This window comes from Trichosurus vulpecula, chromosome 3 (assembly GCF_011100635.1).
Source record: "Trichosurus vulpecula isolate mTriVul1 chromosome 3, mTriVul1.pri, whole genome shotgun sequence".
Lineage (NCBI taxonomy): Eukaryota > Metazoa > Chordata > Mammalia > Diprotodontia > Phalangeridae > Trichosurus > Trichosurus vulpecula.
In genome coordinates, this window is record NC_050575.1 from 153,571,851 (window position 1) to 153,596,651 (window position 24,801).

A 24,801-nucleotide genomic window follows, 5' to 3' on the forward strand; every position below is an offset into this window, starting at 1 on the left:
TCTCCCAGTGGAATGGATGGATGTCAATAATTGGTTCCAATGGTCATGAAGGCAGCTAAAGCAGATGCTATGAAACACTTAGAGCTTGGTCAGACATCGAAGAAGCTAAGGTTATCCACTGCAACTCAGGCCATCACCATCACTTTTGTCTCAACATTTAGACTTAGATAACTCAGACATCAAAGAAGCCAAGGTCATCCCCTGCATCTCAGGTCATCACCATCACTTTTGTCTCAACATTGAGACTTAGATAACTCTGGAAGAGTGAGTGAGGCTAAGGATCTTCCATGCTCCGCATCACTTAAATCCAATTCACTCATGAGTCAAGATATCACACTATGATGGCATTGGTCCTCTTCGAAAATGAAGGACAAAGGAGAAACCAAAACCAGAACAACAACAACATCAAAAACTTAAGTACAAAATCTTCCCAAACTGAAAGCCTAGTCCACTATGCCAGCTCAATCCCTGGAAAAAGTGGATCCACATTTAAAGTGCTGACTACCAATATTCTCCCCACTAAGTTAACTTCCTGGTGTGGCATAGTGAAGGGATGAGTTGCTTGCAGGACAGTGTGCCCCAGGTGCTGAGTTGATTCATTGATGCTTTCAGTCAAGCAAGCTACTTTTTAGGGTTGGTTTCTCACTTTCTTGCCTGATATGTCTACCAACAGACTCTGCCACGGGTTTCAGGTTCTAGACCGCTAGTGGCTCTTCCTACCTTTCAACGGTTATTTAGATCATAATCTGCTCTGTTTCATTTCTGAAATGAAATGAATCATCTAAGATGAGGAAAGAGTAAATAGAACAGAGAGAAGACAGCAACACGATGCATTCACACCCACATGGCAACTGGTTGAAAGAGAGAGCCTAAGGCCTCTCCCCAACCTGGAGGCCCATAGTATTTCCTCTTTCCTCCTCACTTGAGGACCCTCAGGGAAGAGAAAGAGCCTTCATCTGTTCAAACCTTTTGTACATATATCCATCTCAGTAGCCAGTTAAAAAAATTCATCACTATACAGTAAGACAACAAAAATCACTTAGAAGATACATACAAATGCTCTGAATCAAAGAGAGAATGGACTTTTTCATCACATTATACATTTCCAGAAATAGGCTTATAAAACCTCTATGTGGTCTGATACCAGGCAGAACTTTTTTCATATGTTCTAAAGACAGGGCTCTCACTTTCTGGCATCATTGCTACAGATATTTTTGTGTTTCCATAATTGCTCCATCTTTACTCAATTCACTTCAATTCCACATTCCAGCCAGGCACTGTCCTAGGTCCTGAAGAGAAAAGGAGAAAATAATCTCTGCCTACAAGAAGCTTACATTCTATGGGGGGGGGGGGGTCAGGGGGGGGACAGAGTACACATATAAATAAATATAAAATATGCACAAAATTTTTTCCGGGGAAAGGACTCTGATCCTGCATGAAGTCTCTGAATCCAGGACATCAGTAACCCAGACTCAGGCTGATTTGTATGAGCCCAAGTGGATTAAAAATCTTCAGCTCCATCTGGAGGTTTTATGTAAAGGAAGACAAGAGAAAGGATGAAAAGGGAAGGAAAGGGAAAGTAAGGGAGGGGAATAAACATTTATATAGCACCTAGTATACTCCAGGCACTGTGCTCAGTATTGTTGTTTATTTTTTTTCAAGACAAACATTTCATTTGATCCTCACAACAACCCTGTAAAGGAGGCGCTGTTATTATCCCCATTTTACAGTTGAAGAGAGACAAACAGAGGTTAAATGAATTGCCCTGGGTCACACAACTAGTAAGTATTGAGGCTAGATTTGAACTCAGGTCTTCCTGAAACCTAAGTCCAGTGTTCTGTTCACTATCATACTAATTGTCTCAAAATATAGTGAGTTCCAAGATGTCTTATCTGTCCGTGCTGATACTTGCTTGCTTTTGTAAAGGCAAAGTTACTACCTTAGAAGCAACCATGATAGTCAACAAAAGAAAATGTCAACAAAATTTCAACAACCATGCGTAAGTCAGCAAAAGCAGCATGCCAATTATAAACACATCTTTGATCATTTCTCCATACTACATCTTCTCCGCACTTAGGTATTTTATTGGAACTATTAATTGGCACAGCTTAATAATGAAATATTTCCAAGTATTTCATGTATTTTACTCCCACATGTAAGACTTCTCCAGCAGAATTAAAGATCTCTATTCTTTCATATCTTTCAGTTACACCCACGTATATGGCTATGACCACTATGGGGACTCAAAAGAAGATGAAAATAATCCATTGTTCATTCTTGGATCACCTTTGATCCTAAGTTAGGATGCCAGGATTGACAGGATTATCTATCACTACTCCTTTAGTGCTATAATAAACATAGTAAATGCCAATTGTACAAAAGGGAGGCTTAGGTTCTGGCCACAGCTCTGACCTTATTGTTCTATGTGACCGTGGACCACTCATTCCATTTCTATCTTTTTGTCTCTAATAAACGGGAGAAAGTGGGACTACACAATCTCTTAAGTCCCTCCTATCTCCAATGGTCCATGCTTCTCCTACAACTACCATTACTACAAACATTATGAAGATGAATTTTTTTTAAACAGCAGCATAGGGAGGAAATAAAAGTTGAATAAATGATAGATTAAGAAAACATGAGGCACTGATCCAGCAGCTCTGATTTTATGAATAGACTACTCCACCACCCAACACATTCGTCAGACCCTCCTGAGATCTTTTTTATGGCTTGCCATGAATCATGGTCATGATATCTTTAAATGGATGATCAATACTATATTTTCCCATAAAATGTTTGGTTTGAAATCCGATTTTAAGTGCATTAGAGTTTTTGTGCACTGAATGGATGAATGCCATAATAAATTTTCATCAAATATGAAGGAAATATAGCTTAGATTAATTGCCATATTTATTTATGAGTCTATAAAATACATTGTGAAAATCTTGGCACATTTTTGGGATACCAATTTGAACCTTCAAGAAAGTTAAAAGCATTAAAGGAGACTGGCAGTAGATTTATTATTGGAATGTTTTTAATTGCAGATCCAAGCAGACACAGGTATTAGAATGGCTTTGCCCTTAATGGCTCTGTCTCATGTGCATTTTTTTTCTCTAAAAATGATATACTTCCCATATTTTTATTGATTCTATAAGATTTATTGTAGATAAGCTCGGATTGCCTGTGATATCACAAATGATCCCAGCTTCTCCTGAGTTGTGGGGCTGTATATGGCATATCAGAGAGGGTCCTCTCACACAGCTTTCAAAAGTTAGAGGAAAAAGCATAGAAAGAAGAGTCCAGAAGAAACACCACAAGACAAGGAGAAAATATGTACTGGTTAGAGCTGCTTTGAATTGAATTGAAGAGCTAAGCATTAAGCAGAAAGATTCTCAGAAAGATGATTAAAGTGTTGGCCTCACAACCTGATTGTTAGCAAGATTGTGTGCAAAATTATACATTTCCTAGAAGCCATTCTGAGCCCAAAATGTAGAAAAACAACCACCACAGACACACCATGATTCACACTCATTTGTGGTAAGTTCATGATTCCCCTAATCCACACTCAGGGGATTCTTTTAGGCAAAGCTATAACCACATGAGGGTACATGAGGTCACTGCCCTATTTGGGGAAACCTGGACCTAGCTAGAGTCCTCACCTCCTACCCCCAGGAGCTATATTTTTATGTATATCATAACCATTCCTGAGGCCCCACTGGTACAAAATCACTTCTTACAGTCTTGGTTCTTAAGCCATGTTGACACAGGAAAAACAAGATGGAGCATGAAGCAAATTACTTAATAAACTGGTCTATCCCTTTAGCTAACATAATTCTGTCCCCTTTATTTCTTTCATAGGAATTTAAAAGTTTTAATTTAGAGGATTGTTTGTTTCTTAACAGCCTCAACTCTGTTCTTTACTTGATGGTGCAGTTTCTTATAACTGTTAGCAATGCCTCGAAGTTGCCTTTAGAAACATGTCATCATCCACATGGCAAAACTTACAGCTGAATGTGCACATGTGAATCACTTTCAAAAGTAGCCAGTCTTCTGAACTGAGTCAAACAACTGCCACTAACTGGTTGTTTGACTGGACTCAACTCATCTTTCAAGTTGGGGCTAATTATAGAAACAGCCTTTAAGTCATACTTTGATGATTTTCCTTCTGACCATGTGTAGCCATAATGGCCTTTGTTTTCTTTGAATGACTCAGCTTACCTCATTGAGCCTCTGGACACTGTGGCTTGCTCTTCCGGGGCAGGAGGCCCGGGGGGCATTCCAGGCAGCAGACAACTTCCTGTGTGATGAGTCATGGGGCTGGCTGAGGGGAGGTGTTAACGGCTACGCTAGGGGGAGGGGCCAAGTCAAGAACCAATCGGCCCTGGTCGTTCAGGCGGTGCTTGATGATGTCAAAAACTCTATAAGAGGGGAGAGGACAGCTTGAAGATCCTCTTTTCCTTTTCCGGTTGGAGCCAGAGACAGTTACAGCGACAGTTACAGCGACAGTTACAGCTACAGTTACAGACACAGCCACAGCTGAAGCAGGAGCTGCCAGTAGCAGAGCTGACCTACGGGAGGAAGCTGAACAAAGACTTCAGTCCAGTGGGTAATCTTATTACCATAGAGGGGGAAACATGATTTTGCTTTACGCAATCATGCTTCTCTGTAGCCTCCTGGTTACTCTTTCAAGGCGTACTTATTGGGCCTGGAAGCTTTTGATCAATATATCAAAATGGGGTTGCTGGTTCATGGGTTGGTTACTGTGGAGCCTAAATAAATGTTTTGATTCTTCTGCCTTCTACTTTGAGAGTTTCTTATATCCGGCGGTTCCGAACGTTTCAGACATGTTTATGATCCTCTTTGAGATTATAAACTCTGCCCTCCTAATACACCATGGTACATGCCCAATCCTTTTTGAATCATTTTCTTCTTTTCCCCACCTCTATGCCTTCAAAGAGTTTCTCAGATACCAATGTGATCTACAAATTCAAGAGGTTCTTCAAAACTTGTGACTGGTAGATGGCTAAAACTTTCTTAGTACTTGAAAGTAACAGAAAAAAACAGGGCAAATTCAGAAATAGATGAGGAAACATTTAGGAACTAATGCAAAGTTAAGGAAGCAGAGACAGAAAAATAATATATGCAATGACTATAATAATGAAAATTAAAAGAGTGCTAAAACCAAGCCAAATATAATCATAATAAATACTTTTGTACCTGGATAAGAAATGAAAAAGGTATCTCTATTGTTTCATCAAAGAAATAGAAAACTATGCATGTGGAAATTTGCCAGTGCTGTCAGTTGTTTTCACTGTATTGGACAATTTTTCTTTGTTAAAAAGGAAGGCTCCTTACAGGGAGTGGGGAGGGGGTAGAGAACTTATGTATCTAAAAATGACTAAGATGTAAAGACGAAAGGCATCAAAACTAGCCAGTATGGTGCAGTAGGAGGCCCAGACATGCCCTCAAGAAGTGTGCATAGTCTGACCCTAACACAAAGTACAAATTCAGGAAGCAAACTTGGAAAAATAAGTAAACAAACAAACAAAAAAAGACTTCCACTAAAAAGAATTATGATGACAGGACCAAGAAAATGCCCCAAATATCTTCAAAGAATCCTAAAAGAAAAATACAGCTTTGACACAAATTCAACTAGAATTTCCAAGGGAAAATGAAGTTGTTGTGGTTTTTTTAAAGTTTTAAAGTATTTTATCCATGAAATGGAGACCTATATGGAAGAACTGCAAAAGAAATGAAAGTTATAGAGGAAAAATTTGGAAAAAGAATTAACAACTAAGACATATAAAACCTTACCTAAGTGAAAAATTCCTGGAAAACTAGAATGGATCAAATATAAGTTAATGACTCTATGAGACAATGAAAAATATTAAAACAAATTCAAACCACTGCAAAAATTGAAAAAAGTAAAATATCTTATATTAAAAATGACCTAGAGAATAGATCAAGGAGAGATAATTTAAGACTCACTGGACTACATGAAACCTGCAGCTTTTAAAAGAACATAGGCATCGTATTTTAAGAAAAATGAAAGAAACCTGCTCAGCTCCCTCAGAAACAAAGAACAAGGGGGCAGAGCCAAGATGGTGGCTGGAAAGCAAGGACTAGCATGAGCTCCCCATCGAGTCCCTCCAAAAACCTATAAAAAATGGCTCTGAACCAATTCTAGAACTGCAGAACCCACAAAACAGCAGAGGAAAGCAGGGCTCCAGCCAAGGACAGTGTGGATGGTCTCTGGGTGAGGTCTATCCCACATGGAGCTGGGAGCTTGGAGCGGAGCAGAGCAGAGCTCAGCATGAGTGGTGCGGACCAACCAGACCAGGAGCCAGGCGAAGCGGGCCCTAGCACCCTGAATCAGTGAGCTGCAGAAGTTGCCAGACTTCTCAACCCACAAACACCAAAGACAGCAGAGAAGGTTAGTGGGAAAAGCTGCTGGAGTGGAAGGAGTTTGCGGTTCAGCCACCGCCCCTGGGGCAGCGGAGGTGGGGCAGCTACAGCTGCACATGCTTCTGGCCCAAGGCCCACCTGGTGGGAGGAATTGAGTGGCAGATCAGAGCAGGAGTGCACAGCCTGCTGAAGATCTAAGCCCAGTCCGGGTTGGGGGTTCTTGGGGAAGGAGGAGTGCTGGTGTGGCAGAGCTGGTGCATCCCCCCAAAACATGGAACATAGAACTCTTTAGTCTACAAGCAGTCATACCCCACTGAAAAACTCAAGGGTCAAGTTAGTTGGTTGGGAATATGGACAGGCAGCGAAAACGCACCCAGATTCAGTCTCAGACTTTGGATTCTTTCTTTGGTGACAAAGAAGACCAAAACATACAGCCTAAAGAAGTCAACAAAGTGCAAGAGCCTAAACCAAAAGCCTCCAAGAAAAACATGAACTGGTCCCAGACCATGGAAGGGCTCAAAAAGGATTTGGAAAAGCAAGTTAGAGAAGTAGAGGAAAAATTGGGAAGAGAAATGAGAACAATGTGAGAAAACCATGAAAAACAAGTCAATGACTTGCTAAAGGAGACTCAAAAAAATACTGAAAAATACACTGAAGAAAACAACACCTTAAAAAACAGACTAACTCAAATGGCAAAAGTGCTCCAAAAGGCCAATGAGGAGAAGAATGCCTTGAAGGGCAGAATTAGTGAAATGGAAAAGGAGGTCCAAAAGACCACTGCAGAAAATACTACCTTAAAAATGAGATTGGAACAAGTGGAAGATAGTGACTTTATGAGAAATCAAGATATTATAAAACAGAACCAAAGGAATGAAAAAAATGGAAGACAATGTGAAATATCTCATTGGAAAAACCACTGACCTGGAAAATAGATCCAAGAGAGATAATTTAAAAATTATTGGGCTACCTGAAAGCCATGATCAAAAAAAGAGCCTAGATATCATCTTTCAAGAAATTATCAAGAAAATAGCCCTGATATTCTAGAGCCAGTGGGTAAAATGGAAATTAAAAGAATCCACCGATCACCTCCTGAAAAAGATCCCAAAAAGAAAACTCCTAGGAATATTGTCACCAAATTGCAGAATTCCCAGATCAAGGAGAAAATACTGCAAGCAGCCAGAAAGAAACAATTTGAGTTTTGCGGAAACATTATCAGAATAATCCAAGATCTGACAGCTTCTACATTAAGAGATCGAAGGGCTTCGAATACGATATTCTGGAGGTCAATGGCGCTAGGATTAAAACCTAGAATCATCTACCCAGGAAAACTGAGTATCATGCTCCAAGGCAAAATATGGATTTTCAATAAAATAGAGGACTTTCAAATTTTCTCAGTGAAAAGACCAGAGCTGAATAGAAAATTTGACTTTCAAACACAAGAATCAAGAGAAGCATGAAAAGGTAATCAAGAAAAAGAACAAGAAAAAGAAATTTCAAGGGACTTACTAAAGTTGAACTGTTTTGTTTACATTCCTACATGGAAAGATGATGTGTATGATTCATGAGACCTCAGTATTAGGGTAGCTGAAGGGAATATGCATATATATATACATGTTTATGTGTGTGTATATATATATATACATGTTTATGTGTGTATATATATGTGAATGTCTATGTATGTATACATGTATATATGTATATATATATATATATATATATATATATATAGAGAGAGAGAGAGAGAGAGAGAGAGAGAGGGAGAGAGAGCAGACACAGGGTGAGTTGAAGATGAAGGGAAGATATATAAAGGAAATAAAATCAAATTAAGGGATGAGAGAGGAATATATTGAGAAAGGGAGATAGGGAGAGATAGAATGGGGTGGATTATCTCACATAAAGATGGCAAGAGGAAGCAGTTCTGTGGGAGGAGGGGAGAGGGCAGGTGAGGGGGGAATGAGTGAATCTTGCTCTCATCAAATTTGGCCTGAGGAGGAAATACCATGCATACTCAATTGGGTATCTTACCCCACAGGAAGGAAGAGGGAAGAAGATAAAAAAGGGGGGGATGATGGAGGGGAGGGCAGATGGGTGTGGAGGTAATCAAAAACAAACACTTTGGAAAGGGGACAGGGTCAAGGGAGAAAATTCAATAAAGCGGGATGGGTTGGGAAGGAGCAAAATATAGTTAGTCTTTTACAACATGAATATTGTGGAAGGGTTATATATAATGATACACATGTGGCCTATGTTGAATTGCTTGACTTCTTAGGGAGGGTGGGTGGGAAGGGAAGAGGGGAGAGAATTTGGAACTCAAAGTTTTAAAAACAGATGTTCAAAAACAACAAAAAAAAGTTTTTGCATGCAACTAGAAAATAAGATACACAGTCAATGGGGCATAGAAATTTATCTTGCCCTACAAGAAAGGAGGTGAAAAGGGGATGGGAAGGGAGTGGGATGACAGAAGGGAGGGCTGACTGGGAACAGGGCAACCAGAATATACGCCATCTTGGAATGGAGGGAGGAGGGTAGAAATGGGTAGAAAATTTGTAATTCAAAGTCTTGTGAAAATCAATGCTGAAAACTAAATATGTTAAATAAATAAATTTAAAATTTAATAATAATAATAATAATAAAAGAATTTCCAGCACTCTATCAATGTGTGTAAATGTAAAAACTATGGCATCCAGAAAGGAAAAGTAAAGAATTTGGGAAATATATTTTGCTTTTTCAAAAAATAACAAAATAAATCATTGAAACAAACAAACAAAAAGAAACAAAGAACAAAGTGAAAATAGAAAGAATCCATAGATCACTTTCTGAAAGAAATCTCTCAAAAATAAAATAAAATCATTTCAGAAATATTACAGTCAAAATCCAGAATTTTCAAACTTTTTAAAAAATGCTACAAGCAGCTGGAAAGAAATAATCCAATATTAAAGAGCTATAGCTAAGATCACAAAAGATTTAACAACCACCACCAAAAAGAAACAGAGAACTTGGAATACAATATGCTAAAAGGTAAAGATGTAGGTTTACAACCAAAAATAACTTACACAGAAAAACTGAGTACAATCTCATGCAGGAGGGATATAATCCTTTAATGAAACAAAGTACTTCCAAGCATTTCTGCGTAGAACCTTTAAAATATATAGTAGTCAAAACAAGTCTAAAAAGGTAAATATGAATGAGCAATCATAAAGAGAATAAAGGATAAAGTATTTACATTGTAATAGGGAAGAGGATACATGTGTCTCTCATAGCCCTAATATCATATGATAGTTATAGAGTGAATAAAATAAGCAGAGAGCCTGGAAGTGGTTTTGTTATGTTTTAATGGTATTAAAAGAAGAAAGAATAGGGAGGAAGGAAAGAGATTCACTGGGGCAGGGTCAGAGGAGGGGGAGATGGCCTAAAAGTGGTCACATTAGAGTGCACAAGTAAAAAACTATTCAAGCAAGGGGAAAGGTATGGGGCGGGTGGATGACATTTAAATCTCACTTTCATCCAAAGTTATCAAAGGAAAGAATGGCATGGACACAATTGTGTGCAAAATATATTTCATCAAACAGAGAAATATGAGAGAAAGAGGAGAGAGTAGGGAACCAGAGGCTCAAGGATGGTCATTAGCAAAACAAACTAATTATTGAGGATAGAATGAGAACAGGGTTTAAAAGGAAAAAGCAGAGTAAAAACCTGTCATTACTCTCCTGGTGAAGGAAAGAGGGCAGAAGAGCAGAAGCAGATTGATTACATAATTTTTTAAAGTTTTTGCACAAATAAAACCAACGAAGGTAAAATTAGAATGGAAGTACATGACTAGGAAGAAATCTTCACAGCAAATTTCTCTGTTAAGGTTCACATTTCTAAGATACACAAATAACTGATTCCAACTTATGAGAATAAGCAATATTCCCCAACTGGTAAAGGGTTAAAAATATGAAATAGGATATCTTTTGAGGAAGAATTCCAAGCTATCAGTAGCCATATGAAAAAAAAATCCTTCAAATCAATAATAATTAGTAATGATTACAAATGCAGATTAAAGTATCTCTGAGATTCCACCTAACATCCACCAGATTGGCAAAGTTGACCAAAAAAGGGAAAAAAAGAGACATGTTGGAAGGGCTGCAGGAAAATAGGCCCATTAATACCCTATTGATGGAACTGTGAATTGGACTAGCTATTCTGGACAATAATTTGGAACTATGCCCCAAAAGTTGCTAAATATACTGTGCATAAGTTTTGACCCATCAATACCACTACTTAAATGACAATAACAACAACAACAATCCCAAGGAGACCAAAAAAAAAAAAGAAAAGAAAAATCCCATACGCAAAAAAAAAATATTTGTAGTAGATCTTTTTTTGGTGGGAAGAACTAGAAATTAGGGAGATGCCCATAAATTAGGGAATATCTTAATAAATTATGGCATCTGGATGTGATGGAATGTTATTGCTATAGGAATTTATGAAGGGGCAGTTTCAGGAAAATCTACATAAACTTTATGAACTGATAGAGAGTGAAGTAAGGAGAACCAGAATAATAACTTATGCAATAATAACCTTACAAAATAAACGGCTTTCAAAAACATAAGAACACTGAACAACACATTAATCCATCATGATTCCAAAGGATTCATGATGAAGTAGGTTATATACTTCCTAATGAAGAGGTGATGGACTCAGCGTGCAGAGACATTTTTTTGGACATGGCCAATGTAGGAATGTGTTTTGCTTAACTACACATACAAGGATCTTGTTTTTCTTCTTCATAGTTGGAAGGTAGAGAGTAAATATATTTTGCTAATTAAAAATAATTAAAAGAAAAAATACTTATAAAACTTTAAAATAAAATAAAATCATGTTACAGAAATGTAACACCTGCATTTTTACATCTGAATGACATACCTTTTTTGCCGAGCAAAAGTATTTGACTTTGAACTACCTAATATGTTCAGTGATTGGAAAATGGCTGAATAAAACATTGTCTATCAACTTGATGAATCAAATCATACCACCCTAAGAAGTTACAATCAAGTAGACTTTGGTTCAAGTCCTGCTTGGAACATATTCTGGAAATGGGATCATGAGCAAGTCATTTAACCTTTTCAATTTGCCCAAGCAACTTTCTCTAGGAGTAGAACTTGCAGAGATGTTGCATATATGCATTAATGCATGGAGTTTCCCCCTCTCAAAGTTCCATATATGAAGGAAATCATAAGTGAGGAAGACCCCCTCCAAAAACATTTAAAAATAAAAATAAAGACATGAGAATGACAATTGAAACAAAATCTGGGGGCAAATTTAAGGAGAAAAAAAGACAACAAAGGGCTATGGTAAAAATCAATACTTTTTTGGTGTATTGTTAAAACTGATATTTTTACAAACATTTTTTTAAAATTATAAATAACTTAGAGATAGTGTATTTTACTTTGGTTTTTTTACTTTGTTTATTTGAATATCTATTTTTGCAGATGGTTATCAAGAACTTGAAAATCCTTGTCCTCTCCCTCCCCTTTACAAAAGGGAAACAGTACATCAGTTTCAAAATTTCTCCTGGGCTCTTTCTCCTCACAATTTCTAATCCAAGAAAGTAGCTCTATCTGGTAAGGTTTTCTTTTTGATTGGCAAACTCCCATATTTAACTTCTAGCTCAGAACATTTTGGCTAAACCAAGACACTCTATATTGCATTTCATATTTTACTTTACCCTGAAGTTAATTTCACCTTTCTAATTCCCACCTTTACAATGAGTATTACAGAATATTCCTCTGGAGGTTACTGCTGTTTTTCATTCCTGATAAGAAAACTCTTGTTGACAATATCTATTTATGTAAGGGAGGTATCCAGCACCTTCCACAATGAGACACCATGTACACTACTTCAGTCAAAACAATTAGTGTTCTTTCTGGCTTTATCCACTTAGACCTGTGGTGAATGATCAGTATAAATTATGTATGTGTCTGGCCAGCTGCACTTGCTCACTCATGCATAGAGTTAAAGACATTTCATTTTTCTCAGTTCCAAAACATGGCCACAAAAAAATAAATCCATACTTTAAAATTCAAATACCATTGGTTTTAAACTGTTATCTTACTAACAGATTCATACATTTGATGTGCAATTTGGTTTTGATCTCCCTGTAAATATTTTCTTTATATTTTATGAATAAATGACTAAAATGTTTAACTGCAAAGATGTAAAATATGGTTTATTTCCTTCAGCTATACTGATAAGAGAGCCGGCAGGGATCCCAGAGATCATCTAGCACATTCTCTTCATTTTACAGATGAATTAACTGAGGCCCAGACAGGGGAAGTACTTGCCCAGGGAGACATAACTGGTTAACAGCTGGGATGGGATCCAGTCTGATGTCCTCTGAAACTAAAACCAATCCTCTTACTGCTCCACTAGAATTTCTTTGGCAGCACCTCCCAAATTTATTCTTGAACTCATCTCTGACTGACGTGTTAGGACTTCCAATATATTTAAACCATACAATTAAGACCTTCAAATACATAATGGGAATTATAATTCTCCAAGTCTGTCTGTTCCCTCTTTGCTATGACAAGCATCTTGTGGAAATGGTTCTGTTTCCAAATAAAACAGATTGTTTCCAAATAGAACACAGGAATTTATATAATTCTATTCTTGATAGCACTAAACAGTTTCAGTGAAATTGCTTGTTAGATATGATGCTCTGTGTGTGTTTATCAAAATATGCAGTGGAGTTTCCAAAAATTCACATTTCTATTCTTTATCAACTAACTCATCAAAGAGTGAACAATGGAATTAAGCACTGCTCTACTGGTATGCTATGAAACTCTATGACTGATGAGCTGGGTGTTTTGTATGCAATCAAGAAAATTAGAAACAAATTTTGTAGTGGCATTCAACAAACCTCCATTGAACCCAGATTTCCAAAGTGCACTAATCCATTTACACATGGCTCATGCCTTATAGACAGTATCATCGTGACACTGATTTCAGTTTTGTAAAGGATGAAGAAAAATAATTCAAACAGTAGGGGCATGTCATAAAAGCAAAGAGAAAAATTCTCAGGGTTGCTAAATAGAATATGAAAATAGTTAATAGGAACAGTTACATGGTCCAGGTGGGAGTAAAATAGAGAAAGTGTCCAGGATTCCATTTTTGCTGTGGGTGTGTATTTCCTTCAAGAGAAAATACTGCACAAAGGTCTCTAAAGACAAGCAGGAAGCCAGGAATCAGATGATTGACAGGATTTAAATGGCATGCACTAAACTATAGGCCCCAAACCATTGAGGGATTTTCTGTTAACAATAATAAGAAAAAAGTTTTAAAATAAGATGAATTTTTGTGGAAAAAAAAGTTTTGCATTCTCTCTATGAAAGGAAAAGCACTGAGTTTCCTTCACAGTCTCCATCCAGTTCACAGCTTAATCTGTTACTGACTGAGCTTTCTATATAACTATGTTTGTGCTTTTCACTGTCCTAACAAGAGGCTGAATGTAGCAGGCATTCATACCTCAGAGAAGTCATAAATCAGCTTAGAAACAAAAAATCCTATAGTAGATCTCCCTCACAAGTATATCACCCTAATACACTATTTTTTGTTTTCATGTCATTTTTTTTTCAGCATCTAAGAACAAATGAGTAATCAAACTTGCTGAGCCTGACTATCTAATTTTATTACTTTATAATTGACGTGCCTTCCCTCTGGAAATGTTTGCAATTAATTAATTAGTGGTAATCTCACCTCTGGGAATAACTTAATGTATTCTCTCCAAGTCTTGTCGTTTTTTTGTTTTTTGTTTTTTTTTTTTTTACAGTAGCTTAGACGCACAGAAGTTAAAAGTGATTTGATGGCAAAAGAGAGTGGGTTTTTTGGGTATGAAATTAAGGTGTTTTTTTCCTTCTTTAAGTGAATATTCATCATTAAATTAATCAAACCACAATTTTCATCCTTTTGGGACGTTGAAACTGTGTGGGCAAGTAGGGCTGCAGCTTCTTTCTCCAAAAGAAGGAGCATTTATGAAACATTGTTTTACACCGTTAGTCTTTACAAAGAAACACCCTCTCATTAATTGTCATTTCATCACAGATGAAAAAAAACTGCTCTTTAAATTTTAATTCCCAGATGTGTGTTTTATAATGTGCTCAACAAACTTTGTAACAGAGAATAAGTGGAAGAGGAGGAGGAGGAGGAGGAGAGGAGGAGGAGGAAGAGGAGGAGAGGAGGAGAAAACAAAAATAATACCCAGAAATGGGGAAAGTCTCCCGGTTTAAAAAAAAAAATCACTCACTCCAACTCAGATCACAGTTTGGCCGAAAGAAGTGAAGGGAGAAAATTGAAGTGGACCCTGGGCCAGGAAAGAACAAGGAATTATTCTTGGAGTCTCTGGGACAATGTTTAGCACATAGTAGGTGCTAAATGCTTGTTGACAAGTTTGTCATATAGATGTCAAGTTCATGGCCTTCTCTCACTACCTGGAACCATTATAAAAAGATAAAAGGAAAATTCCAGTCTTGGGATGCGCCCTGGGCCATGAGGGCCTTTGTACCGGGTTTCTCACTGGAGGGCTGGAGAAGATGGTGGGTATGAGTGAGTGCTTAGCTCGAACCCTATAGTCCTAAGGGTTTATATTCAGTCAGTCTCAAAAGGATTTAGTCCCCGAGTGTCCTCACTCATTGTGACCATGGAACCGTGATTCTTCTGTGTAACCGGAAACAGCCGCGTTGCTGGATAATTGAATTGTTGAGGGGAGACATATATTAGACATTAGTACAGGATTCCAGAAGTTGAGGGCTCTTTCCCTCTCGCTTCCGTCTCACAACCTGGGCGGGGAGAGCTGCAGGGGTTTAGCCCCCCTGCACTGAAGACTTTAGGTGTCTGAGAGGCTGGATCCCAGAGGCACTTGGCAGAGATTAGAGTATCTACCTCTGAATTGAGAAAGTATGCCTCGGTACAGGGGATCTCGGCCCAAGGCTTACGACTGCCGGGTCTCCTCCACTCCAGACAATGGGGATAAAGATTTAGTAGTACTGATGGCTGGATCACCCGGGTGCGCGACTTTGATGGGGTAAAGTCCTTATCCTCTCCGCCCCCCACCCCTCAACCCTTGCAGACACTCCCTTTACGTCTGCACAGTGATTCCGAAACAGGTATCGCGACTGACCCCTCCAAGTCCCCTGCCCCTTCTAGGGGCCCAGATGAGTGAAGACTCCGACGCCCTTTCCGCGTTATCGGGTCCCCGCTCCAGCGCGGCTCGCCAGCGCCACCCCCAGCGGAGCGAAGCTTCTGCAGCCCTGCGCCCAGGAACTATCCCTAGCTCTGCGGACCCTCTGCCCAAGCGCCCAGCACTGCATCTGATCAGACTGAGGCTTGGGTTCCGGGATCATGCTTGCATTCCGGGCGGGAGGGGAGGAGAAGGGGAAGAGGTAGGGAAGCAGACCTTTTGGATAAGTTCCCAAGGCTCTCTGAAGGGTTCACCCTCACAGGGTTGGTCTCAATCCTCAGTCTGGGGCTCCCTCCCTCCGTTTCCGAGATCAGAGGAGAGGGTCTTCTTCCCGCATTTCCTTGAGTGGGCCCCTCCCGTTAGGAGACTGTATAGCTTCTGACCTCTCCTGAGCCTCCGCCCCCTCTCGGATGCTGCCACTTGCCCCTCCCCAGGGCGACCCGAGAGAGGCAGAAGGGTCAAGCCCCGGGTGGAGCCTAGAGCACCTGGGAAAATGAGCTCAGAGTGCGGAGGTGAAGGGTGGGTGGGAGAGGAGCCAAAGAGAGACTCAGAGACACTGAGGGTCCAGAGACACAAAGACAAAGAACGAAAGATACTCATCAAACCAAGAGAAAGTGGGGCGGCAGGGTGTCAGGGGGAAAGGATAGGTTTAGGAATACTGACACTGAGCTCTTGCTTTTAAATCAGAGCTCTCGCCGACCTTGTTGAGCGAACAAACTTATTGCAGGAATAAAGATGCCCATTCGCCCAGGGGAAGCGGGGAGGGGGGAGGAGGGAGGGTTGGAGTCTTCTCCCCGGAGCTTCCCTGCCCTTCCTACCTGCCTTCTTCCAGGCACTCTGCCAGCTTTCTCCCACCCTGCTCCCTCCACCTCCTCCCCTTTCTTCACCTCACGGTTTATGTCTTTTCCTTTCTCTCTCTTCTCTCCTTTCTTTTCTTGCTGTTTTCTTCTCCTCACCTACTTCTCATCCTTCCTTTTCTCCTTCACTTTCTCTTTTCTTCCCCCTCCTCTATAGTCTCTTTTATGGTGCTTTTTCTTTCTAACCCCTTCGTTTCTTCTCTCTTCCACCCTCTCTGATTTCCCCTCTCCTCTATCTCGATCTCTGCTTCCCTTTTCCTTTTTCGCTTCTCTTCTCTTTAGATGCTTTGGGGAGACAGGGAGTTCCCAACGCTCCTGGCCGGTTGAGTAGGGCTGGTGTAATTTTTCTCCACTTCTCAAATTTAATTTGGAGTGACTGGGTGTGCGTGTGCGTGTGCGCGTGTGTGTGCTTAAGACAAGAAAGAAAAAGACCAACCGCAGAGGCCTCTCAGCACAACAGTACAACAACAAGAAACAAGTGTCGGAGGCTGTGCGAGAGACCGGTGCGTGCCACGATTGGCACAGCCAGCTGTCCCCAGGTCCCGCCGCCCCGGGATTACCGTGACGTCACTTTGCTACTCTTCCACGGAGGACTGCGAAACAACTCCAGGAGCAGAAAATAATCTGGTTCGCCACCCTCTCTAAAGCCTCCCAGTCTGGCGCCTTTTTGAACCCTCTTTCGCCCCCTTCCTCATCCATGGGGCAATTGGGTCTTTTTAATGTGAGAGGCGGAGGGCAGCCCTCAAGAGCGCTGGCCCTGCCGCCGGAGAACCAGGCGGCTGCTCCCCTCCAGGCCCCTCCTCTCTCTCTGTCTCCACTGGCTGGGCCAAGGAGGCCGCTCTGGGAACCGGTGCGCATCTAAGAAGGCTCTGCGAGAGCACAATCCGCGGGTCCCCCCTAGGATTTGCGGGGCTGAGCCCGGAAACCAGACTATACTGCGGGAAAAGGCCAAAAAAATTTTTTTTAAATAAATTAAGTAATTAAAATAGCACAGAAGACGCGACCATGTCTTTCTCTCAGTTTGGATACCCGTATACCAGTGCTTCTCAGGTAAGCCCCAAAGCCGCAGCCCCCGGAGGTGCCTAGAGGCTTAGGCTTCTCTCCCCAGGCTGTGTGGCCCAGACGTGTCTCTGAGGCTTCTGCTCCTGGTGTGTTCATGTGCGTCTGTGTATGTGTGTACACACACACGTGTCTGTGTGTGCGCTCCCTCCTCCCTCAGCTTCTGCAGCTCGGTTGGAAGGAGCAGGGTCTTGCCAACTCTGCCGTGACCTGCCCTCCCACGCCCACTCCCCTTCCACTGTCTCTTAGACTTTTGTCTGCTGAGAAATCTGGGCACCCCGTTTATGGACTTGTTTGGTTTACTTCTCTCCTTGTTCCTAGGTTTTGGAGTAGCATTAGAAATCATAAAACTCACAGAAGAGAAAGCTAGAAGAGAACTTAAAACCAAAAATGTCAGACCCAGGAGGGAGTTTAGGAATCATCCTGTCCAATCCCCTTATTTTGCATAGGAGGAAACTGAGGCCTGTGACTTGCCTAAGATCATACAGCGAGATCCCGTTGAAGCCCCCACCAGAACTTGCTTGCTAATCCAGTGCTCTTCCCAAACTATTTGGATCCCCAAGTTGGTCACATATCACTCCCTTTTTCAATATGTGTTTTTCCCTAGGCAGTTTTCTGTTGGGCTGTGGGGTTTGGGATAGGTTTGAGAGCCTGATATACTCCCCAAAACGCCTCTGGCCTGAACATTTCTTCAGGTAAAGATGGAGCAAAAAGGGTCTCAGCTCAAAGCTCTGTCACACCTACCTGGTCTTTGCCTTTGTAGCCTGAGAGGGGTGGTTTGGAGAGTAACGCTACCAAGTCCCCGGATTCTTTAAGAGAAGAGGAACTGAGGCATACTCATCTGTTTCTCCCCTCCGCTCATAGCAATAGGTGTTTTATAAGAATGTATGTTGAATGGATGATAGATGTGAACTGGCTCCCCAATGTGCAGTCAACCCCAGGTTTTAAAAGTTGATCCTCTGACTCAATTGACCAAAGTTCCCTGTCCTTTCCTACCCTGTCTCTCTTCCTCTTTCATACCCTCCACAGTTTTTGGTGCCAGCCAACCCCAGCACCACTTGCTGTGAATCGGCGCCTCGCCCAGCCCCAGTCCCGGATGGGTCCACCGGCTCGACCCAGGCCTCCGCCCTCTGCTGCCAGCCTTACGAGAACCGACTCCTGGGCAGTGCGCGCCCAGAGCTCGGCACAGCCCTAGGAGTTTACGGCTCCCCTTACGCAGCAGCGGCTGCGGCTGCTGCCGCAGCTTCTTCTCATGGCTACTCCAGCTACCTGCCCTACAGCCCAGAGCCTCAGGCTCTCTACAACGTGCTGGTGAATACTGCCTCTTGCCCTACTGCCCAGCCAACTCCAACCCCTCTAACTAACTGCCTCTCCCTTCCCCCTTTAGGAATCCGGGCTGGGTTTGGGAAAAGGTGGAAACCACGGAGCAGGTAGTAAAATCCAATTAAAGCAGAGGGAAAGGCTGTTTGCTCAGGAAGGCACAGGTGAGAGGGGGAGAGATAAGGCCCAGAAAGATCGCCCTCATGCCCAGCAGAGGAAGGGAGTGGGGTCCCAGAGAGGGGATCCCTTCATATTTACACATCCCTTTCCCCAGCATCTCCCCAACTCTTGGATCATTCTGGGCCACCGCACTAAATACCTCTTCCTTTTATAGAACCCTCAATATGAACTCAAAGAAACCACTGGCAGCTTCCCACCTGGACTGGCACAGCCTGGAGCTTACTACCCCTATGAACCTTCTCTGGGGCAGTATCAGTATGAGAGGTAAGACCCGTAGGTCACATCATCTGTAGTCACAACCTTTTGAAACAAGGATCAAGGACGCAAAGAGGATAGGGGAAGGATGGAGATGGAGATTGGGGAACAGAAGAGTAAAGAGATAAGATGGAGATAGCAGCCAGGTGGGCAAATGGGGGAGAAGGCATACAGTAGAAGGATGAGTAGAGAGAATACAAGGGGATGAGGAGAAAGAACAGGGAAGGAAAGGGGGAAGAGGATGAGGAAGGGACATAAGTGAAGGAAGAAAGGGGAAAGAGAAGAGTTGGATGAATGGCAAGGTAAAGAAAGGAAGGAAAGAATAAGGAAAGATGGAAAAATGGATGAAGGGAGGATAAGAGAGAGGACAAAGGAGGGAGAAGAGGAAGAATTCCTGGATATCATAGTGCATGTTAATTTTCCACTGGAAGTTACACAAAAGCAAGCCCCTTCCTTACTTCTTTCTCATGATGTCTTTTCTTTCCCAGACTAGCCCACTGCTTAGCCTAGAGTGGGGGGAATCCCATTCCAGACTCCCTAAACCACATATACCATGCCTACCTAGCTTTCCCCTTTGCCTTTCCATTCCCACCCCAAAATGCTTCTTTCCCTGGAATGTACCCATATTTTGGTGGCAGGTACAGTTCTGTGGACTTCAGTGGCTCAGCCAGGCGAAAGAATGCCACCAGAGAGACTACCAGTACTCTGAAGGCCTGGTTGTATGAGCATCGCAAGAATCCGTACCCCACCAAGGGTGAGAAGATCATGTTAGCTATCATTACCAAGATGACCCTCACCCAGGTCTCTACCTGGTTTGCCAATGCTCGGAGGCGCCTCAAGAAGGAGAACAAGATGACCTGGTCTCCCAAGAACAAGGCAGGGGAAGAGAAAAAGGAGGAGAGGAGGGGAGAAGACAACTATGGAGTAAATGAAGGCCAAGGTAGGAAGGGAAGAAAATGGGAAAGAAATCTGCATGGCCTTAGAAGGGTGCCCACTTACAGGTCTTGAGAGAGAAAGCTAAATTCCCAGCAAAAGCTGAGCAAAAGATTGGGATTAAGGCTTTGGAACTATAAGTGATGGGGGAGGAGGGGCAGGGAGAGAGAAACTTTTTATTGTTGACAGCCTGCCTTTCCCTTTTAGTAACTGATCTAAATGCAAATACGGTCATCAGCCTCGGGATCTTACACTTTACAGCTCCCCACCCCCAGGCAATTCCCCAATTTGGGGACTTGCTTTTCTCAGTAGTGGCTGGTTTATTTGCAGATCCAAAAGCCTACAAAGAGTCCAAGCAGCTGCGGCTAAGTGACCTGGAAGACTTAGAGGAAGAAGGTGAGGAAGAGGAGGAAGAAGAGGAAATGGAAGACCAGGGTCTAGGGAATACATCGGACAAACTGGAGAGGCTACGGAAGGGTGTGAAGCTAGAGCCAGCAACCAACTGCGAGGCTTCACAGACTGAGCTTGAAAAAGAGGACCATAACCTGAAGCAGCATGGAACTCCACCCGAGTTCCCTTGCAATAACCCTCCCTGCTCCCGGAGATCAGACTTCTTGGAAGCCTGGATGGGGCCAGCAGGCCAGATTCACTGTGGGCCCAGTGATAAGCCCCGGATCTGGTCTTTGGCTCACACCGCTGGGGCCAGTGCCCTAGCAGGGGAATCCGAGGTCCAGGCAGGGCCCCATAGCCCTCATCGCCATCAGGCCCTAGGAAGACTTTCCTCTTTGGGCCAGGGCTGTGAAGCGACAGCCATAGCTGGCATGAGAGTCCAGACCAGCCGCTGCACGGTGTTAGAGGAGCCGCCCCTGGCAGCCAAGATCTTTAGAAATTCGACTTTCAACCTGCAGCATTTGCAGCTGAACTGCGCCTCTTACCCTGGGCTGGGAGAGCCCTGCCAATATGCATCCGGAGCAGAAGGTAGTGGGACCCCGACTGTGTTGTCTCACTGGGAAGCTGTCTCATCCCACCTCCCCACTCTTACCCATAGGGCAAGAGGTAGACCCTACCTACGTCGCAGCTCTTAAAGGCAGCGGCACAATCACTTCTCCCGGGACGGGGAGGGGCAGTAGGACTTTCCTGGCCTGCCTATCCTAAAGCCGACTTTGTCTGGCATCTGAGGAGATCAAAGCCAGCTGAGAGCCCCTGGGACTCAGACCCTCCTTCCCTCTAGAGCCAAGAACGTGGCAGGGGAAGGGAACAGTTAGAAAAAACCGAGTTATTCGAATTACCTACACTTGCCTGTATCCGCATACAGGGTTTGCATAGACAGTGGAGGGGTAGTAAAGAGGTCACAGAATTCTAGGAAGTTTGCCTAGGGCATCATACTGTCAAAGCCAGAACTCAAAACGATTTTTCTCAGGCCAGTGCTTAGGACTTGAGGTAGATGTCAGAACAGGGAAGTGAGCGGAGGTGTTCTGAACACCTCGGCTTACTTCCCTGTTCTTCTAGGCCTCCACGGATCATAGGATGTAGAGATGGAAGGAACCTTAAAGATCTAGTCCAGTGCCTTCACTATATAGCTAGGGAAACTGAGGCCCAGAAAAACATGAAGTGATTTGTTTAAGGTCACTCCGAAAGTATAAGTAGTGGAACCACTAGTCCAGCCCAGCTCCTTTGGTTCCAAACCCAGTACTTTTTTTTTTTTTCTCTCCTACGTTGAAACAACTGAGGATTCATCTGGCTGAAATGCATCTGCAAAAAAGCCAGCCTAGTCGGTGAGGAAAACTGAGGCAGTAATGTAGAAAGGTTTCTTCTCACACCTATGTTTGCCATACTATCTGCCTCAGAATTTTATTCCATGTCTAGCTTGTTGCTTGAGTTTGGCAGACTCTTCCGGAGCGAATATGGATAGCCGAGACTGATTGAAATTTCTTAAATGCAAATGAGTTTCACGCTCCCCCTCCCCCTCCCCAGTCAAAAGCGGCTACTGTCTGAGGAGTAGGGTCCGGACTAATTGCGGTTGAGCGATTTCTCATAGGATCATACTGGTAAATGAATTTGCAATGAAACGAGCATCTAGATAACGCGGTCCAAAGCCATTCTTGTAGGAAGCCAATCCACTCTAGACTTTGGCTTATTCTCTATTTGTAACAAGCCACGTAATGTGACCCTTACTTGGGCAACTTCCGGAAATTTGACCTGGCACCCTCCCCGAGTCCCATCCTCCCCCAGAGTTTAGGAAGGCCTGCCTCGGGTTTTAATCACTCTGTCCTTTCTCAGCAGGTTAGCGAAAGAATGGAGATTTGACGAAGAACCTTGGGAGCCGTTCAGTTTACCAAAGCGCTCCCCTAAGCAAGCCCAGAGACTAAGATACACTAAAGGCAGGTTTTCTCTGCTTCAGACACAGATGGACAAGAAAGCTGTGGCTAGCTTCTCTCAGTCCTTTCACTGAGAGCTGGGAGCAGCCTGCAATTGCACGGCTTTCGGAATATTTGAAGCGTTTGGAAGGAGGGCAAAGAAAGAACTAAGCGAGGTGGTCTCCAGCATGGGACCGTTCATTTCTCAAAGGGGGAAGGACAAGCATTCTCCTTTTTCCTCTGTCCTCCCTTCCCCGTGTCCGTCACAGTTTAAAGCACCCAAAACCCCGAATCTCCCGGAGCACTAAATATTCTCGCTTCAGTGACAGTGGTCAATTAGGCCGCCCTCGCCATGCGGATCTTAATAGCCTCCACTTCTTGGGTCCTCAGAAACAAACACAAAAGCCCATTTGCTTTTTCTTTGGTAAAATATGTTCACAAACACCTCAGTCTGGGGCTCGGGAAGCAGAAAAGGGGGCAGTTTCCAGCTAAGGGATCCCGGAGGAGGGCTCACTTGAACCACACGGCTTTAAAACGTCCCTAAGGCCAGGCGGGAGGATCTCCTTGTGCTCCTTCAGACAGTGGAAGTAGCGGAAAGGAGGCGCTGGAGAGGCCCTTGTGGAATGAAAACTCTGCTTCGCCCATCAAGGATTCTGTTGGCTCGGCTGCCCTGGCTGCCCCAGACACTCCTCGGGCGCTTCCCCCCGTCCCTCCTCCAGGAAACTGAGCTCAACTGAGCCAAGCCCTCTGAGTGGACTAAGCAGCGCCAGCTTAGTGGGTCAGCGCCCTCCAGGAGCCAGGGACCCGGCTCTACGAGAAATAGGGGAGGGAAATCTAAAGGGAGAGCCAGGAGCTCAGCTTTGTTTCTGTTAAATGGTGTGGCAACAAATATTTTCTGTTCGTCCTAATAAACGGAGAGGGGGCGAGCGAAGAAAGAAGCTTTGTCCCCTTTTCCAGAACCATGAACAAGCAGTTGCTTCAATTAACAATGAGGGTTAATGAAAGCGTCGGGCCCAAGGACCTGCTTGACACCAACTCTCCCTTTGGTCCTCGGGTCACAGACGGCCCTTTGAGGCCAATAGATCAGCTGACATTCTGCTGTGCTGAGTAAGAGATCACTCTACACAAACTCGAGGACGCAACCTGGAGGGGAGCGCCCGGGCAAGCTTGGAAGGAAATGTTTCAATTGCTACAGGAGAGAGTGGGAGGTTAGAGCACAAAGAGAGTAGCACTAAAAGGGCGGGATTAGGTCCTTGGATGTTGGGGCGGGAACGACCGGGGTGCTCGTGGTTTGCCTTCCAGCTCTGAAAGTTTAAAATGGGCTGAAGAAATGAACTTTTCGTGTTGTGGTTTCATTTATTTGAGCAATTTTCAGTCTCTCTCGATCTATTCTCTCTCATCCAACTTAAGCCACCAAAGTCTTGAGTTTTGGGATGGATTTTGAGATAAGCCCCCTCAGGCGAAGACAATGACTGCAAAAATAATGGAGAAGAGTTGGATAGGCGGTGGAGTTTGCTTTTCTTTCTCTGGTTTCCTCCTTTCACCTTTCTCCCCTTGCTCTTTCCTTTCCTTTCTCTCTTCTTTCTTCCTACCTTCCTTTCTCCTTCCCTTCCTGCCTCCCTTGGTTCTCCCTTCTATGGTGCCCTTTTTACTTCTTTCCTCCCTGCTCTTGGGTAAAGTGACTGCATGCAACTGTCCTCCTTCTTCTCTCCCAAGCCCAGGACGTTTCAGAGGGCCAAAGTAGAGTGGAGAGAAAACCGGAGTCAAAGGACACCCAAGTCAGATGTTCGGACCCTTTTCACATTCGTTTCCTAAAGTTGTAAAAACTGCCCCACCTCTTCCCCATCCCCCACCCTGCTGCCCCTTCTCGTTCCTGGGGAACAGCTGCTCCCTCACCCTGGCTCTCTCCGTGGCTCCCCTGGGATCCACAGTCTGCACCGCTGACCCGCGGCTTAGGGTCTGGGAAATTAAACTGCGAAAAGATAAACATTATTTCAAGTCGGATTTGCGGGATTAGCGCTTGTAATAAAGAGTATTAGTTGGAGCTTCTTTCAAGGCTCCCAGTGTCCCTTGCTCTGCCCCCTCCCAAGGCGCAGGTAGCCCTTCCCAGGGCCAGAATCTTCTAGCCCCCAAGTCTAGGGCAGTGGTTATTGTCGTGCAGTGTCCCTTCATCCATTACTGAGCTCGGCCCTAGGCTAGTCCTGTGAAATGGCCCCTGAAG

At 43.2% G+C, this 24,801-nt stretch overlaps 1 protein-coding gene across 1 annotated transcript; it reads left to right on the forward strand.

The window, feature by feature from the left end:
• The first annotated feature begins 17,481 nt into the window (after nt 1–17,481).
• On the forward strand, nt 17,482–23,307 carry IRX6 (iroquois homeobox 6). Its single transcript, XM_036749846.1, has 6 exons — nt 17,482–17,526; nt 18,565–18,846; nt 19,190–19,299; nt 19,929–20,230; nt 20,554–21,201; nt 23,126–23,307. The coding sequence occupies exons 1-6, from the start codon at nt 17,482–17,484 to the stop codon at nt 23,305–23,307; spliced, it is 1,569 nt and encodes a 522-aa protein (XP_036605741.1).
• Nucleotides 23,308–24,801: the final 1,494 nt, after the last annotated feature.

Excerpts from the sequence above, each read along its gene's own strand:
- IRX6 (XM_036749846.1), top strand. The coding sequence starts at position 17,482 with ATGTCTTTCTCTCAGTTTGGATACCCGTATACCAGTGCTTCTCAG. Across the intron at positions 17,527-18,564 it reads CGTATACCAGTGCTTCTCAG|TTTTTGGTGCCAGCCAACCC; the intron begins GTAAGCCCCAAA and ends TACCCTCCACAG. Across the intron at positions 20,231-20,553 it reads TGGAGTAAATGAAGGCCAAG|ATCCAAAAGCCTACAAAGAG; the intron begins GTAGGAAGGGAA and ends GTTTATTTGCAG.